This window comes from Athene cunicularia, assembly GCF_003259725.1.
Source record: "Athene cunicularia isolate RWA chromosome 3 unlocalized genomic scaffold, athCun1 chr3_part1, whole genome shotgun sequence".
In the NCBI taxonomy this organism is placed as follows: Eukaryota; Metazoa; Chordata; class Aves; order Strigiformes; family Strigidae; genus Athene; species Athene cunicularia.
The window spans coordinates 91,484,492-91,503,654 of record NW_020799097.1 but is presented as its reverse complement, the minus strand read 5'-3'; the positions used below and the strand labels follow the sequence as shown (position 1 = coordinate 91,503,654).

At 48.8% G+C, this 19,163-nt stretch overlaps 1 protein-coding gene across 2 annotated transcripts in view; it reads left to right on the top strand.

Moving 5' to 3' along the window:
* Nucleotides 1-17,208, top strand: part of MDGA1 (MAM domain containing glycosylphosphatidylinositol anchor 1) — a 159,208-nt gene extending 142,000 nt beyond the window's left edge. For both annotated transcript variants that reach the window (XM_026844142.1, XM_026844141.1), the window contains exons 15-17: nt 5,612-5,742; nt 6,716-6,824; nt 7,452-17,208. In XM_026844142.1, the coding sequence (XP_026699943.1) occupies nt 5,612-5,742; nt 6,716-6,824; nt 7,452-7,543 (332 nt within the window). In that variant the 3' untranslated portion in view covers nt 7,544-17,208. The remainder of the gene's footprint in view (nt 1-5,611; nt 5,743-6,715; nt 6,825-7,451) is intronic.
* Nucleotides 17,209-19,163: the final 1,955 nt, after the last annotated feature.

Here is a 19,163-nt window from a genome sequence, read left to right as displayed (position 1 = left end):
CACATATGTTAACATATGAAGCATCATTAGAGACTGTGAAAAAGTAAATACATCCTATCATGGCATGAAGACAACTTACATTCCTAGAAATTATGAGTCACTACAAGCTGATATTATTTCTCCATCTCTATCTGTGCTGTGATTATTTTTCCACTCTCAGCTTTCTAGCTCTCAGAGCAGTAGCTTTCCCCCACAGAACTGTAACTGAGAACACCAGCATGACACTGACTGCTATTCATTAACATCCATTTAAAGGCGAGAGGGAGAGAGACCTGTGTTTGTTGCGGGGATTATGAACAGTAATAGATTCTTTCTGGGGACTGTCATTCTCTCCTGGGATTTGCTTCCACTAAGCTTTGGGCTTTTAGTTTGTGATCAGTAGTGTTAACACTAAACCACACTTAAGGAAGTACTCAGAGCCCCTGTTAGAAGGGTAAGAGCTCTTTTCTCCCTGGCCTGGTTTTAGCCCTCATATTGGGTCTGCAGGTGACTCTGCCAAGCTATACAAGGTCTGAGTCCTGTCCCCACCGTGTATCTCTGTCCACCCACTGGACATCTCTTGCCATGAACCGGTTCCTTCTTCCTATCTCAGTGTTTTGCCTGCAGTTGAAATGCTGTGGGAATTACTACGGGGACTTTCAGCCCTGGATTCCCAGTTGGGTGCCAAACCTAAACTGGGACTGCAGCCAGGATTTTTCACAGATAGCTGATATCCTGAGATCACCCCATGCTGGAGCAGGGATCCTGCAGGAGCGCAGCAGGGAGTCACAGTGAGACCAGGCTGCGCATGGGCTTGCAGCCAGCCCAGCTCCTGGCTGTGGATCCCAACAGCCTTCCTCACCCGTCCCACAGAGCTCTGCTGCACTGGGAACAGCTCTCAGTGTGCAGCGTCGTCCTCCTTTTCCTTCCTAGACTCAGCCTTTCCCCCACTCCATCACTCAGTGTTAACCACCCCCCTGCTGCCCTGTGGAGGGATTTTGAGAAAACCTCTACCTTTTTGTGCCATCCCGCATGGACTCTGCCCTTAAAGACCCTGCCTCCCTCCCAGTGCTGCCTGGGCTGGCTCTTCTGGATCTACACTGCTATTCAATGCGACAATGAAGTCCCCATTCCATGGAAACTGAGAGAAGACCTTTTCTCGTTGTGAGAAGGTAACATTTAAAGGCATCCCTTGGGCTACTCTATCTGGCAGCCCAGCTGGTGTTCTTTTGTGTGAGTGCCACTCTTTTTAAATGCCAGCTCTGGTCTTAAAGGCAGCCAGCAGAAGGTACAGCTCACTCTCCCTGTAATTGATTCCTCATCACTCGTCACTGGCCTTTATTCTCCCTTTTGATTGTGAAAAAGGAATAATACAGACTACAAGACAAATGCGAAGAGTGCCTTGTATGGGGAGAGGTAACAACAGGATTGCTGGTGTTCTGGGATTTCCCTTGTGTCTGTCTGTCTGGTCAGCTGGAGAGATTTTGCAGCACATAGATAGCCTATCTTTGTGTGTGCCTCACCAGCAGATGCCCTTAGGAAATGCCAGACATATCGGATGGGGGAGATGGGGAAGGGGCAACAATGACAGAAAAAAACTGGCCAGCTGGATTTCAACTCTGATACAGGAAACTAGGCACGATTGTAGTATAAAACCAGGCACAAGGGGTGGCTGCAACAGCTGGCACTGGAGAACATCCCAGATGGGCCTTTCACATCTCCTTCATGACTGATGGAGTCATGGGGGTTAGAGAGCAGGTCCCACCTTGGTTCTTCTCCAGTTTGTGATCACTGGAAAGGCAGAAGAGCTCAGGCACTTCTGTTACCTAGTATCTTCTTGCTCAGGTCTTGTAAAATGTTTGCTATGTTTCTGAGTTTCTCTCTGAGTGAGTGAGTGTTATTATCCTTCTTATCATCATCATATCATGTCAGCACGTAAAAGCAGTTTACTAAGGATCACATGGCAAGTCAGTTCACAGCTGTGAACGGGCTCCTCACACCCCACACATGTGGATTGTGCATTGGCCACCTCCTGCAAAGTAGGTGGATATATAATCTGTTCTCTAGGAGGGGCACATTACACACAACTTGTAACTTGAACTTGTGTGACATGCTGAAAGAAACACAGGGAGTGAAGGTAGCTAATAAGGCATGAGATGGTTATTGTTAGATTGCAGGGAGGTGGGTGTGGGCAGGTGTCAATTCACCAGAGGCCAGGAACTATGGATGTCAGTATCTGCTTAGGCTCCATCTCCCTTTTTAGCCTGAGCCTTTATGGATTTTCATGACTGTAAGTGGGATCCTGCAACAACGTTTGATTTTAGGGCAGTGGGCTCAACCTAAAGCTTTCCCTTGGAAGATACAAAGCCCTGCAGCACTTGTTCCATCACACAGTTGGCTTTTGGGGCCAGTCTGAAAAATGGAGATAAAGAAGCTCTGAGTGATTGGAAAGATGACTTGGAGCTTTCTGTAGTCCAGGACTGCAGTGTTTTATGGCTCTGTCTGGAGCTCAGATCTGAAGATTCATTTCCAAGTACCTCCATGACAGGCTACCTGCTCTTAAACTTGACTGGCAGCCTCTGGCAGACTGACACATGGTAGAAGGGAATAAAGTAGAAGACCTGCACAAACCTTAACATCTACAACACTGTGGACCCAGTTCAGCTGGGATAGAGGTTTCATCCCTGTTTAGTTTGAAGTCCTAGAGTCTCTGCCATGTCTCCCAGAAGCACATTCCCTGTGACAGCATTACTGGGAAAGGGAGGTGGTTTAGTTCTCTCCCAGCCTCAGAGAGACTCTGTAATTTAGAAGGGATTGCAGATAGGGCTGTGAAATCTGATTCCCCTTCACAACTCTCCCTGATTTGTAAGACAGTTGTGAGCATACTGTTTCTCTGTTTTGACCTTCAGTTTTCCATGTGTAGACAAGGGTGGTGAAACACTGCATGTTGTGGGCAGATAAGAGAGCTTCCTTTCCAACCGCAAACCGTTTCAAGAATGCCTGCTCTATTCAGTGTTGTTCTGTTAGGGAATTCCAGGGCCAAAAGGCTGAAACATTTTTCCTGATGCTGCAGGGACACGGAGCTGTCAGCCAGGATGTGCTCAGGCTTGGTCTGGGTTTAGGCCAGGCATTCACAGCCAGTGGTTTGGGGGCACTAGTTTGCATTCCAGATGTTTCTCTGGGTCTCTTTCAATCTCGCCTTCACTTTTTCCTAGGGCGTCAAAGTTCATTTGCTGCCTGATTTGTCCCAGTGCTGGCTACTCAGCCAGGCTCTTGCATGGCAGATCCTAGCTGCAAGTCCCTAAATGAGGGTAGAATAGACAACTTGGTTTTAATCCTTGCTTGCTACCAGCTTCATATTAATTCTACATTCACACTCAATCCCTCAGCTCACCAGCTCTGGCAACTGTAATTAGCTGCTCTGAACACACGACATTGATCCTCTTAACATTGATCTATGGGGTTATGTAGTTCCTGTGTGGGCCATCAGTTCGGCCAAGGGTCTCCATGAGGACTAGGTATCCTCCTTAGAGAGACTTGTAGGCAGCTCCTGAGAGCAGGGAGGACACCAAGAAACCAGCGGCTCAAAGCTAGTTTTGCTGGAGGCTCTCATAGTGACTTCTCTTGTCCTTGGCACTGTGTTTCCAGGAGGGAGATCCCACCATCTTACCTCCATCTCCCCAAGGTTGTTCAGTGCCAGCTGGTCTCGAGAGAGAAAAAAACAAGTTAGTTCACTCCTTATCTTGAGTTGTAGTATGCATCCCAATCTGGGTACTACCAGGGAAGGGAATTGGGTACGCGCTCCCTATCCCATCAGGCCTTCATCCAGTTTTCTCAGCTAGCCTTAGTGCTGACACTTCTGAATATTTCCAGTCAATAACATGCCCCTCTTCCCTCATTTCACTAAATTATACACATATTTCATTCTTTTAACCTTTTCTTGTAAGTCAGCTACTCAGAATCTAAACATTTCATCATCTTTATTATGCATCTCTGAACTCCCTGTGATGTGTCTCTTGCTTTCTGACAGCCAAGCGCTTGACAGGGGTACTTCCAGGTCCCTGTCCTTCACACAGTGCCCCCAAGGATGATGTGCCAAGATTGAGGAATTTCAGGGGATTGTGTAGGAGGGCAGTTAGGTAGGAAAGTTTCCTTCCCTGTCTCTTCCCCTGACCTCTCGCTGCAGCGTCTCAGAAGGGCATACCCTGGTGGGAATGCAGCATCCCAAGAGCAGACAACGGACCTATAAGTAAGGGTTATTATTGCCTCTCTGCTCTCAGGTGTAATATGTCTGTGTATGGAGACCAGAAACACTGATGATCAACAGCGTGACTAGAGTTGTGATTGATTTTTTTGGTTTGCCAGCTGAATTGGAAAAAAACAAAAAGATAAAAAGTGTTTCAGGTCAACCCTGAGTGAATGTTTTTCACTAAAACGAAAAAGGAAAAAAGTCAGCTAAGGACATTACTAAAATATGCTGCAGGAAGACAAACTGACATGGTTTCATTTGTGGGAGGAGGGTAGGGGGCTGTGACACTGTTTTCAAAGTGAGAACTGCAAATGTTTTGAGATATGTTGGCTTTGTTTTAATGGCAGATGAAACCTTTCAGGAATTGCTTTGTTTGAAAGAACTTGAAGTCGATGTTGATTCACAAGGTCTTTGTGTCCCTCTGAAAACATGGGGCTGGGATGATAGAGGCAGTGTGGTACAGGCGATGCTGCCCAGGGCTAGCAAAGAACGGCTGCTCACTCCAAGGCTGCTACCAGGGCAAGTGGCAACTGAGAACACAGGTCATATTTCTGCAGCTGATGGCCAGGGCCGGGGCAGGGAGAGGGCTGTAATCTGCATAGCATGCATCAAGTGTTAGTAGTGAATGGGCAGACACATGTCCTGGGCTCCCCAGTTCAAGTGGGATGTAGAGAAGCTGGTGTGCGTCCAATGGAGGGGCATCAGGATTATCAAGAGCCAGGAGCAGAAATCCTGGGTAGAGAGACTGTGGGAGCTTTACTTACTTAGTCTGGCAAAGAGGAGATTGCTGTCAGCCCTTGGCCCCCCAAATGTCTGAAGGGAAATTTCAAAGATAATAGAGCCAAAATCTTATCAGTACTATTAGACAATATAACAGGGAACATCAGCCACAGTTGGTAGCACTGGAGGTTCATATTGGACATTAGGACAAATTTATTTTCTCAAGGTATTTCAAGACTTGGCCAGGCAAAGCCATGCTGCCCTCATATAGAGCTAGAGACAGCTTCAAGCAGGAGGTTGGATGGAATGCTTCTGGAGGTCCCTTGCAGCAAGCATTTATGTCACTCCTTTCTTGTGCCACCCCAGCCATGCTACAGACTGCTTCTTCCTTGTCCTGTCCTCTCTGTCTTCATCTGGGTCTATGTTCTCCCTTGGATAGCACAGATGGATGAAACACTGACAGTAGCACTTGTCCATCAACCCAGGAGAGAGCTGGCTCCATCCAGAGGTTACTGCTGGGGCTCTGCAGGCTGTCCCTGGGCCAGCTGGGGCATAGAGCTGTGGCTCGAGGCTGAGCCCCAGAGCTACATTGGGGACCAGCCCAGCAGGTGGGGTTGCCTGCCTGCCCCCACATGCCAGATCCCTGTTTCTGTAATCTTACAGGCTCCTTGAACCTGCTAGTTCGCGTGCGGAACAAGCGAGCCATTGACACCCAGGTCTGGTCGCTCAGTGGGAACCGGGGGAACATGTGGCAGCAAGCACACGTGCCCATCAACCCGCCCGGGCCCTTCCAGGTAAGTCAGGTCCACAGCCAAGGAGCCACTTGCTCCCTGTCCTGCCCATGTTCCATGGGCTGTAGGAGACTTCCCAGCAGACATCTACCCCTGTGGCACAGGGGCTGGTCAGGCACAGGGAGGGCTCTGGGACCTCTCCACCCTCAGAGTCACTGGGGCAAGGCAAGAGCTTGGTGGATGCACAGAAATTAAATCCACTTTTCTCTGAAGCCATCCAATGTTGTTATGTGCAAGCATCAGTTTGGCACTATAAATTTTCTGATTATTGCTGGTCTGGAAACTGCTTGTTGAGGAGTTCTTTCTGGTACCAGGTCTGTGTGACAGGTCTCTTGGTGCTGAGCAGCTGGGGGATGCTGGCCTGCTGGTGTAAAGTGACGTTGAGTGCTAGAGGTTTCTTCTAGCATGTGCTGCAAGAGCCAACCCCCACTGTTCCCCTGGTTTAGGACTATAGGACACCTTGTGAGTATGAACTGGACATTCTGTATCTGCTCATGGAGTCATTTATGCGTACCCAAGAAGTGGGCTGCTTTGTTACTGGATGGTTTTTTTGCTGATGGTTTTGCCCAACATGCTACTTTGCTGTTGTAGGGTTGTTTGTGAGAGCTGAGTCTATGCAGGCTGGTAAGTTGTGGCACTGTGGCAAAATGCCCAGTGTGCTTTTGGGTAATTTAGTTACTTTTGGGAGCACTGTTCAGTATTGGTTGATTTTTTAGTGCAGCACACTTAATAAAGCAGAGCTCTACATGCTCATTTATTGCTCTACAGACGCTCAGCACACAGGGGTTGGTCCCGTAAGCAGTGGGGTCTGGCTCCAGATCCTATGAATACTGGAGAAACAGGAAGGAACCATTCACTCGGGGACCTGCTGAGATCTGGTCTGTGCCCTGCTCACCTCTGCAGAGCCCTGCTGCGCGGGAAGGGTCCTCCACAACTGCAGCCTCACGCTGGGCTCTGTCCCATGCTCTGCTTGTAGATCATCTTCGAAGGTGTCCGGGGCACGAGCTATGAGGGGGACATTGCCATCGATGACGTCACTCTGAAAAAGGGGGACTGTCCAAGGAAGCCAATTGGACCGAATAAGGGTGAGAGTGTGCATGCCTCAGAGGAAAACGAGTCAGTGGGAGTACATACATGAATGCATACACTAGGGATGCGCAGCTCATTTCAGAGCACATTGACATGTTGGTGGGACTCTACAAGATGGTTGACTCCATCAGCATAAGTCAGCAGAGGGGCTGGCAAATTTGTCTTACTTATTTTTGAAGGAAAAAAATCTCAAGGAAGTGTCACTTTCAGCAATTTTGTTAGCTTCAAAGGTGAAGAGGGAAACAAAACATCAAAAAAGTTAGAACACCCTAAAAATATCAACATTTTGGGTGCAGTTAAAGGTCGGTTTCAACCTAGAATGGCCAAGCTGTAACCAAAACACAAGCAGAACTTCTTGTTTGACTCAAGTTGAATCTTCTGGGGAAGAAAGGAGAGTTGGATTGCAAAAATAACTAAGATTCAACCTTTTCTCCTGAGTTAGAAAAGAAATAATTTTGGGAAGCCTTGAGATTGTCCAAGGAAGGCTAGAAAGGTCTTCTAATAGATCTTGGGAGGTGGTTCGGGGTGGGAGAAGAGGTTAAGACACTGATGTGCACTGATTTGTTTGATGAGGTCAAGATCCATCTCATCACTAATTCTTTTTGTCTCTTCTTGGCTGACAGCGGTTGCTCTTCCAGGAAGCGGTGTCCTGACCCTGCACAGCCCTTGTCTTTGTGGCCCATTGACTTTCTTCCTTTACGTGCTGCTCAGATGATGGCAAGTGAGCGCTCCTGTCTTCGGATCAAGACATTCCTGCTCCTTTCCTACTCGGCCACCTCTGCTCCTCTTCCTCCCCTCCTCACTGGCACACCAAAGTGTCCATATGTTACCAAAGACTGACAGGCATGACCACACAAAGGGATCTGGTTCAGAACTGGAGCACTCCTTGAGAAAGTCATAATGTCTAGAACAAAATTAAAAAATAAAGACAAATTTTTTTTAAAGCACGTGCACGAGAGAGAGTGAGAGAGAGAGGAAGGAAGGAAACAAACAGAAACACGCAGAAAAGAAGGAATGAAAGACAAAAAAACAGGAATGAAGAAATGAGAAGAGCAAATGAAGGAGGAAAAAAAACACCCTCATATTTCCTTGGGAATGTCAGACAGGACTTCCTCAGGGAAGTGGGAACTTGTTTTAAACAAACAAAAATATATTAAAGCACAAATTTCTACCAGAACAGTTACCTTCTTTACTGCAGACCCCACAGCTTAGTGGATGATATCCCGCAGTACTCCCCTTGTCTCCCCATGCTTTCCCACTGGCTGGGGCTGTCCCACTCTGGCTGCAGCTCCCTGCAGTAACGCCAGCCTCGAGCGTGGGGTAGCAGCTGCCCTGCGTGCCAGTGGCTGGAGCATCTTCCCTCGCACCGCATGTGCTTCGGTGTCTCCATCCATCCACATCTTCCAGGCTCTCATGTATTTAATTGCCCCCTGCGTGGTTTGCTTTGGCCTTTCCCCACCGCTCTGGGCTTCTCACCCGTCAGCCTGAAGAAGATGGAGCAGGAATGGACCCATCACATGGACCACGCTGAGTGGTGGAGAAGTCCCGGCTGGATCCGGCTGCAGTGTTGGGCTCTGGGCACCTCTTTCTCTCTCTCAGCCCTCTTGCTGGGTAAAGAAACTATAAGAGCAGGTCTGAGTTGCAGAGAGAAAGGTGTTTCTGTGGGGCTGAGCAGTGGGGCAGGCTGGGGTGGGAAGGGAGGACAGTTGGACATTGGCTTCCCCCTGTGAATGCTGGGATGACTGTCGCCTCAGCCCTAAGCCCAGGATTACTTCTCTGCCTCTCTTTTGTTACCTATTAATTTTGGTCTTTTATTCCATTGTTTAACTTCCCCCACCTCAAGCTTTTTGGATTATGGGAAGAGTTATGCATTTAAACCTTCTTGAGCCAGACAGTGGGTCCTGTGCCCATGACCCAGCCCCTGGGCCAGCAGTTCAGGCAGCTGCGATACTGCTCTCTCACCTTCTGAGGCCTTTTAGCATGCACCGTGCATTAGCTGAGGAGTGGGCCAAGTGTGGCAACAGCATTGCTGCTCAGGGGAGAGGGGCCTGAATTCTGTCAGCACGTGGAGTCCTGCAGGCACTCAGCTTCTACTGCCAAAGCAGTGGGCAGAGGAGCTGAAAGGTGGAACAGGCAGGAACAAGCCCCAGGAAGGATGAAGATGGGAAGCTTGACCCAAAAGAGGGGCTTGTGCTGAACTGTGGCCCCTTCTGTCACTGGGGAACAGGGATGGGGGAAATTCACCTTGTTCCTGCTGGCATCATGAAAGGGTAAAGCTGGTGTCTCTCTCTCTGCTGCAGACCTGCAGCAGGTCTGGCCTGACTTCCTCAGGGTGGAGGCATGTGCTCCTCCAGATGAACCCCCAGGAGAAGGGTCTGCCCTGCACCAAACAAGTAAGAACTGTGATAGCCTTGTTGCAACTGGAAGCAGCTCTGGGCATGACTTATTTCCCTGCACAGGGCAGAGTTATCCCCAAAAGGCTGTGAACTGGGTTTTACTAGCCCATGCTCTGGCAGTTCAGTTAAGTGGGACTCTTCCCCTTAAGGGACACCCCATCCAAACTCCATATCTGGGGCACCACAGGTGTATGATGAGCTAGCTCTCTCACCACATCCCCCAGTACCCATGGCTTCTTACCCATTTCTGATTAATCTATCATCTTCTCTGAGACAACTGTGTTTGCCTAAAATCACCTGATTGTATTAGCTGCCTCCTGCATTGCTCAGCTTCCAGCAATGGCTGGTGCCTCATTTCCTCCACAGGTGGAGGGGGAAGAGTCCTTAACTCCCAAGAGATCCAGTTTGAAGTCTTGAAACCCATCACTCTATAGCTTTTGGAAGGGCATTCATCTGCAGTAATCCTCCCCAGCCACCATCAGAGAGAGAAAAGACATCAGCTCTGAGGGACAAGGGGACCTCCTTCACAGGAGGCCTCGCAAGACAGTGAGAGGGGATCTTGCAGGTCTCCCTTGCTCCTGTTGCTTTTCTCCACTTCCAAGAATGAGGACTATGTCTTTTATCTCTCCGTCCCTCTCTCCAGAGCCCAGACCTCAGTCACGCTGCATATTTGCTCTGGAGACCTGTGGCTGTTTCCCAGGGCCAGGCAGTGCTGTGGGATGCTGTGGGTGCCAGCAGTGATTCTGCTTCTTAGTGTCTGTTGCCATTTTCATGGGCAGCTAGTGCTACCATTATCTTTCAGCTGAGTTCTTTCAGTCCTATGCTGTTCCTTTCCACCATGCTTGTTGGAAGCCAGAAGTCATCACCCCACTCCTGTTAAAAGTCCACTTTCACTCCTAGGAGAGAGACAGTGCTTTCCAGGGGCCCTTGGGTGCTTCGTGATGGCTCCTGATCTGTCAGTGGCAAAATATTTGTGTTACATTGCTGATTCAAGGAGGCTTCTGCTGGGCAGAAGGTGGAGAGAGGAGCATTTCCCCATCAGTAAGAGATAGCCCAGCACAACCATCTCACCTTCTAGGCTCTGAGGCAGAGACCCTTGTGGCCTTGCTTCTACTGGCTGCTTAGCCAGGGTTGCACAAGCACGTTTTGCTGATGTTTAGTGGGCAGCAGAGGTGCTGTGGGACTGGGGAGGTCCAGCCTGAAGGTTCAGGATCATGGAAAAAGCATTATCTGTGAGGCAAGTGTCAGCAAAGGGACACCATGTTTTTAGAAAGGGACACCTGCATGGAGGGTGTCCATGCCCTGCTGCCAGCTGCTGCGAGGAAGGATGTAAGTGCCTCACCAAGGTGACCCATGGCACAGGGGGTAAAGAGCCCGTTGGTGGCAGTGGGTCCAGGGCAGAGCAAGCAGATTGCCCCAGCCAGAGGTGAAGCCTTCTCCTGCTGTCAGGCATGGGCCCATCAGCTTCAGTAAAAGTCTCAGGGAGCCCCTTCCCACTTCAACCTCTGCTCCTTTATCTCTGGCTAGAAAGCCGCTAGTGGTGAGTTCGGGGGAAAGTCATTAACCCAAGTGCCTCAGCTTGTCAGAAGTACCGAGGACTTCATTTCCCTGGCAGATGCGCTGAGAAAGTGTAGCAGAGGAAAGAGGCACTTCAGCAGCAAGGATGAGAAGCTGTGTAATGATGGGGTCAGAGTGGAGTCAGCGTCCCTTCTCTCTGAGGGAAGTGGTATTTTTGGTTTACTAATGCTTCCCATGCTTGAGGGGGCAATTCTCCTTGCAGTGGTGCTGCATCCCAGGTGAGGTATAAAGCCATGCTCCTTACCCCTTGCAATTACAGATCCCTTCACACTTTTCACAGTGTTCTGGCTAAATTACAGTCCTTAAACATAATTACAGACTGTCTTCTTAAATATGTGTTGCAGTCCCAACATTATGTTTCTCTTCCTGATGTTTTATGTTGCTCTGTGCCTATCGAGTAGCTGCTTTATTCCGCTCCAGAAGTGGCTGCATTTCAGTGATGGTGGAGATTATTCCTGTACATAGTATGAAAGTCCCTGCAGAAGAAAAGTGCAATATAAATTTAAGAGACTGCTTTTATTTACAAGGAGACCTCTGCTTGGTAGTTGTAGAAATACATTAGAAAGAATGCTGTGTGGGTGTTAGCCGATATATACTCGATTTCTTTTTTTTTTTTTTTTTTTTCAGGGTATAAAACAGAAAATATGTGAGTGTGCAGGCTCCTGGGTATAAGTTGTAGATACTGGAAGTAGTGAATGCTACTGTGTCATTACAAGTGGGGCTTACAAAGAAACTTTCATTTGAAACCTCTTTTGATAGTTGTTGTATTCTGAAAAATATACGTTTTTAATTATAATTTTCCACAGTTCAGTGCAAGTCCCAGTAACAGGTCATCAGCAGGACTTTAATCCATGGCTTTTAACAATATGAACATCAATTCATACTGCTTGCTCTGAAATGCAACTCCTGGCTGGTAATAGACTATTTTCCTTCCACATAGATCAGCCACTGGAAAGCGATGGAGCTAATATGTTTCATTTGATGTGGAGTTAAGTAATTTGGAACGCCTGAGCACAACTCTTCCCAGCCGCATGGGAGTGAAAAAGCGTTTCATCTATATGAAGACTTTGCATAGTGAACAAATGGTTCAGAAACTCCTAAAGTGAAGTGTTGTGATTGGCATGCATGCAGAGCAGCCCCAGCAGAGCTGCACAACGTGCTGCCTGAAGAGCAGCTGTAGCAGCAGCGATATGGAGCCTTTCTTCTGGGAAGTAATTTTCTTCTGGAAGGAAATAGGGTGGCAATCAGGGAAGAAATAGGAGGGGTTTCAGATGCTTAGGCTGGTAAATTTATTGAAAAAGTAACTTACAGATGTATGAATGAGTGTAGTAAACATGATACAAATTGTATTTTATTCCCTTTTCCTATTGAAAGTACAGAAATTTTAATTTCTTTCTATATGAAATCCTATGGGTTCAGTAGTCCAGAATGACACGAAAATGCTATAGTACCAAAAGGAGAGCAGGGTTTGGATTCCTCCTCCTCAGCCCGTCCCTATCACTCTGTGCCAGGAAAAGCATCCTGCTTTTGGGTTGGTGCCCTGCACTTCTCAGTCTGGGAGGGACAGTCGCTGGGAGCAGCAAGCGGTTCTGGTGCTTGCTGGCATCCCTCCACTGCACCATCGCTGCTCTCAGCCTTGTCTCCAGCGTGAAGCAATCCTTGTGCAAGGTGCTGGCAGAAGCAAGCCCTGCTCTCCCCTAGCTCTCAGCAAGCTTGGGGCAGGGAGTTTTACCTCTGGGAATAGTCAGGGGGTCCTTCACTCTGCCCTGATGGATCCCACCTGCCCCAGGCAGTGACAAAGGAACCAGATGGAGTAAATGGTGTCACCCCACGCAAACAGACAAACTTTTGCCTTAAAGCAGAAAGCTCAGGGAGTTGCTGCTTCAGGGTGTTGCTGTCCCCATCGCCTGTCAGAGCCATGAAGATATTCATCTTTCCCTGGAAATGCTGCAGCACCTCTTTGCCTCCTGGGTGCCTTTGGATGGCCTAGCAACATCATGGAGGTACACACCAGTGTGAGCTCTGTGCTTTAAGCTGCATGCGGTGGGACACTATACCACAGCACCAAGCAATGCCCAGTTCTTGCACCCAGGGAGTAGGACCCTGCTTTTCACTGAGGACAAGAAGTTACATTATGAGTCTCTCCTGTGCAAAAGAAAGGGCTTCTCACACTCCTGGCTTTGCCACAGACCAGTTTTGGTCCCTCGTTCTTTCTCCATTAAACCACCCTGACATCTTGTCTTTTCCAGGCTGCACTCAATGCAGGTGTACGCTTGTTTGTAGAGGCAACAAGCGTACAGCAGCAGGACCCTGTGTAGCCTTCAGGAAAAGGCAGGTGTGGGTGCCATTTGTATTTGCTTTGGCCCCACTGATAACTGCTCATCCCATTCAGCCTGGGAAGACATTTAATGCATACAGAAAGCATTTGCAGAAAAATAAGTGCTGGAGAGCTCTGGAAACTGCATTTTAACAGGACCCAATTTACACTTTGTGGTAGTAACTGGCAGCTGGTGGTTTCCAGCAGGGAGCTGAATGTCCCCGGCATCCCAAATGATAGCTGTGATATATATGTGTTTTTCAGTATTCCCGTTGGGAGTAAGACACACGACAGTTTGGCTCACGGTCGCCACCACCTAGCCCACCACAGGGGGATGCTGGGGTCTTCTCATGACTACTTACAGCCTGGTATGGTCACATTAAACCAGAGACAGTCACGTGTGCCCTGGAGGCCTTGAACATCCCAAGGAGAACTGCAGGACAGCCCAGGGCACCTTCACCCAACCTTGCCTTTCCAGAGAGGGACGGGATGCAGCTTGCAGGAAACTGTTGTCTCCAGGACACCTCTTGCCCAATGGAAGAGCAGTACCATCCCGCTCCACTTGGGCTGAGTGAGATGTGTGCATGATATCTAGACCCTGGGTTGGGTATAGGGTACATGCTCAGTTGCTTTGCCATTAAGCGTCCTTCCTCAAAAAGGGGGAGAGTTCCAAAGACGGACAGCACGTTAGCAAGATCACCATGTCCCTGTGCTGTGTAGCTGCAGGGGATGGAGGGCTCAGTCCCACTGAAGTGCCTCTGGCACTTGTTAACGCTCTGCATCACTGAGATCTGGTTTGGCATCTTCTCTATCTTGCTCTTCCCAGCCCTGGTACAGCCTGAGGGGCTGGTGGGGCTGCCTGGGTGGCAGTTGTGGAGCAGGAACACAGGAGCACTTCAGGGTATGTGTTGGCTCCATCAGGGACCTAGTGTGAGTCACATCCTGACTTCATAAGAGACAAAAGAGGGCTCACAACAGTCTCATGGGTGGCTGAGAGGATAGAACAGAGCTTGTTCATGTTCTTGAAAAGGTGAGGGGAAAGATGAGCTCCATGCTATATTGCCCTTCATTTCACTGGTGGCAGGTAGCAGGCTCGGACCTGCAACTGCTCAGATGCTAGGCAACGGAGACTAAAGAAGAGTCCTTAGGCCACATTTCCCAGTTGGACTTGTCCTAGTAAAATGTGGCAATCCATCACCAGATCCTCAGCACATCTGTGCATGAAGAAGCCAAGCAACCCACTGTGCTTGTATGGGTGATCCCTCGGGGAAGCTGCAAAGGTGGGTAGCGCTTGGGTCCCAGCACACAAGCGCTGCCTTTCCCTCTGCTGCCTTTCATGGTGAGGGTTTTCCGGCATGGGGCACAGAACAAGGGAAGGGGAGATGGAGAGATACTGTCTTTGCTGGCAGCAGTTGGAAAGGTAGAGCTGGGTCAATAGAGGGTTTTCTAGAGAGCTGTGAAGGTCTGTGGTAAATCCAGGTTTCGCATAGATTTGGTATGGCCTATAAACCATTTGCTCCTGTGGAAGGAGGCAAAATTTTGTGCTTCCATTAACTGTTGTCCTGAAGGGAAATTTGGCTATGAATGCTTGACTTACAGTGGGATTTTTTTACCCCCAGTGGCCTAAACTCAGCATATACAGGGGCAGCTGGATAGCCCTCACACAGTGCTGGTGACCCCAGCAGTGCTGGCACCCAAAGCTCACAGCGCTGGATGTGCTTTATGCTGTAATGTCCAGGCCCTTGCTTGAAGCACTGGGCCAAGTGAAGGGTACCTGGCTGCTCTACAGCCCTGCATATGTCCTGTCTACCAGCCAAGTCTGCAGGAAAATAAAAGACATGCTACTACTGCTAGCCAGCGGAGGTCTGCTTTGACTGAGGGAACTGGGCTCTGATTCTGCCATTTAGGCAGTAAAGTCGCTTTCAGTTGCGTAAAACCCAGCTGTTATAATGGAGAGTTACTCCTAGATGTTCACATGGTTGCATAACTATGGTATGTCTCAGATAATCAGCAAAGGCAGGCCCTGGGTAGGAGCTGGAACATACCAGATGTCGGCAGTCCTGCTTGGCCACTGTGGGTGAGCAGTGACTCCTTTGCTCTCAGCGTTAGAGCTGCTCAGGGCACAGGCTGAGCCTAAACCAGCCAAGAGCGAGTGCAGCCCCACTTCCCTGTCTGCATAGCAGGCACCAACTGGCTTTCTTTTGGTGACTGTGATATATAATGCGGCACTAAGATGAAGCTGTCTCCTTGCCCTGTGTAGGTCCAGCGCTGGTAAGGTGTCTATCTTAGCAGCTTGTAAAGGGAACAGAGCTGAAAACTGAGATGTGTGTGTGTTGCAGCTGCCAGCAGTGCAGCAGGGAGGAAAGAGGACTTGAAAGCCCCTTTTGCAGGCAGCAGCATTTCCAGCCAGTCCCCACCTCTCCCTTCTCCTGCTATCCACACTCCAACCCTGAGCACCCTCCAAGGTGGGGAATTTTTATATATCTTGTTTCAATGGTCCTTGTTCTCAAGAACCAGCTATGGGTATCAATAAACAGAGCAACAGCCAGGAGAGGCCGTAGCAACATAGTCAGCTCAGACGGTGCCTGATGTGTGGTGAGAGGAGAAAATTGATTTCATTCTCTTTCTGAAATGCCACGAGGATTGACTGGGGAATAGTATTTAGGTCTTTTATATAGACAGCAGTATGTACCACATAGAAGTTGAGTAATGAGGGACTTGTGAACACTGGAGGTTTCTCTGAGAAAAATCAGATGCTGATGGGGGAAGGTATTTACAGACTGGGAGAAAAGGAGCTTTCCTGTGCATTTATTTGTTATTCCTTTTTCCTGTAGGCCCTGGTATGTAACATCCTGGGACAAGAAAACTGTCTCAGAGTTTGCTGGAGGTGGCCTTTTCCTCTCATCAAACCTTGATTGTCCTTCTCTGCTGCCCATCCCCAGCTTTACCATGCATTGATGTAACCGGTGACATCAATGCCAGGTAAAGTGGCTTATGTCAATGCTTTCAAATAAATGAGATTGTCCTGTTTTCCTCATTCTTGGGATCTTCTGGATTTATCGTCTCACCCCAGAAGGCTCCACAGTATGCATTCTTTTCTCAGGACATTCCCCAAAAGCTGTGGATGCTGCAGATACAGGGTTCTTCTTTGTAGTTTTGGTCACAGCCCTTGCCTGGCAGCATGGAGACAATCTCTAGATGAGCTGGAGAATTTGGTGTCAGCATGGTTTTGCTTGGGTCTTTTTTCCCAGCCAGAACCATCCTGCCTGTTTTGCAGTGCACATAGTGGAGGAAAGGGGCTGTCACCCAATATACAACTGTCTCATGGGGAAGCTTCTGTGGCACCTCCTGCTTCTGGCCAGAAGTGACTGTCAGACAGTATTTCCCACACTCTTCCTCACTCCATCCCCCCACTCCGTATGTATCCTCACCAAGTGTTTCATTTCCAGCCTGGAAACATCAGCAGCAGACTTCATCCCTGGATCCCATAGAAGAGGATCACACCAAAATCCCTTCCTCAGCTTGCAAGGGGCAGGGAGAATCAGCTCAGGCCCAATGGTGAACCACTTCAGTGGGATCCAGTGCCAGTGGGACTATGCCACCCTCATGCTTCCAGGTCGCTGAGGCCAGTAGAAAGTATACTTTGACCTGACAGAAGCGTTTAGAAGCACCTCTCCAAAAGGAGCTACGCAGTGACTCTGTATTTGGGGATACTGTGGAGGAGGGGTGGGTCCTCTGGTGTCTCTTGTTTCTTTTCCCATCAGTATCCTGGGTGGGGACTCTGGGACAGAGCCTCATTCTCCACCCATCTCCCTCATCGCAAACACGTCTTGACCTGTCCCTGCTCCACATCTCGTAGGGTGCCATCACTGTCATCAAGCGGAGCTGGGACCCTCTCACCACCATCATACCAAGCCGTCCACAATGTTAAAAGCACAAACACAAAGGGACTGAACTGAACCTTTTGAACAGGGTGAGATGTTTTATAAGCATTGCCTCATCCATGCCCCTGCCCCAACCCTGACGTACCGTGTAACCTATAGACTCTCAACGTGGATTGTTTCATTCAAATAAAGCTGCAGTACTCAAGTGGATGAGCCTGCGTGTCCCTCTGTGCTGGGTTGGGATGACAAGGTGCATCCTGCAATTTGTGCTTACAGTGGCTGGGGCAGGGAAGAGCTGGTATTGCTGCCTAACACCAAGGTACATGACAGTGTTTGACCCTTGGGTCTTCCAAAAATGTCTGATTGGGTCCCTGGGGAAAGCTTCTCATTTGCTCTCAAACCACAGCATGGCAGCTGAGCGGGCAGGTTTGGGGCATTTAGTGCTGTGGGAGCCTCGTGAAGGGAGCACGGAGTGGGTGGCACAGAGCCCTTCCCTGATGTGCCTTTACCCAAACCTCTCCCTCCCGCCCCAGGCCTGAAGCTATTGAGGCTGCTGGCTCCTGCTGCTGCTAAGCAAAGCCACTCTTCTTCTGTCCCTTGCTCTTGGCCTCTGTTGCAAGGAAAGGAGATAGGGCAGCAGCTCAAAAATTAGTAGATGCAAAACAAGCCAGCAGCGGTGGAATGTCAGTGTGGCACCAGGTCCTCTTGTCCTGGTACTCCACCCTGAGATCTCCAACATGGGGCCAGCTACTCCATGGGCCCATCAGGGAACGGGCAATGCCAGCCATGTAATGTCTAAGATGTTCTTGGGTGAAGGTGTCTTCCCTGTGCCAAGAGTTCTGCAGGGTTACTCAGCTAGAGCCTAAGTAAAAACTGCCTTATCCTAATACTGTGGTTAGAGCAACAGTTAAAAGAACTGGATGTGAGAGCCAAACAGTTTTGTTTTACATGCCACAAGCTGCAATTGTTGGCTGAAGCTCCACAGATGCTAAAATATTAAACCAGCACATAGATACCTGCACTGACTGTGGGCCAGAGGGTCACATAAGCTACAGTCATACCCATCTGCTGGCATTAATGATGCCGAGTCAGTGCCATCTTGAGCTGCCTGGAGAAAGTTTGGGACAGGGCTCAAAGCAATTCAAAAGGATCCTCCCAGCCAACCCAACATTTCTGCCTCCTGTGGTGCCCTCACAGAAAGCAGTTGTGAAACCTACTGGCAAAGCTGATGGCAGTTTCCTTCGGGGGAAAGTAATCATGACTAGCAAATTCTTCCTTTGTTCTCTCTCATATTGAAAATAACTGCTCCAGATGTGAATCTGGAGGGAGCTAGGTACTGGAATTACTGTGGAGGTTCCCATCTTAAAGATGGAAAGTACTATTAAACAAGTACATATATATATATGCAACATACATATATATATATATACATATATAGGCATGCAAATAGTATTCATCTGTCACTTCTGCACAAGTTCAGCTCACCCTTGCCATGCACATGTTGAGACACAGAGTCCAACTCTGCCATGACTTCTCCTCAGGGCCACTCTCCTTTGGCACACATGCCAGAACCACTCTGAGGCTGGGGAGGGGCTGGGCAGCAAAGCAGGCTGAGGTTTGCAGGAACCTGTCACAGGCTGGGAGGTAAATGAGGCAGGGGCAGCTGCCAGAGAAGGAACATGTACTATTGTTAAATATCGCCCAGAGTGCTGGAGTATGCTCCAGCCATTCATCTTTTGTCCTGTCACTTTGTAATTTTAATTAAATTAATTGTTAATGCCACCTGTTCTAGATGTCCCAACACTAGGATCTGCTTTGCAGAAGTACCCACATCATTCGGTGTGTTGTCAGCTATAAAATGATACATAACCTAAAAACATGGGCTCTGGCTCTCTCAATCTTTCAATCACTATTGAAAATTACCTCTGATAATCCAGACATTAGTCTTTAGTTTGTTTTTATGCCTTACACCCCTTCTGCACTCTTTCTCACAACCTACACACTAATATATTCCTGGACTTAATGTTGCAATTCTTCCCTGAGGGAGAGGAGGATGTGCTGACAGATTAGAAACTAGACTGAGGTCCAGGCTGTTCCTGCAAGGTGCTCTGTACTATTGATTGTACAGCTGCTATATCTCAGCCCCTCCTGCATGCACTG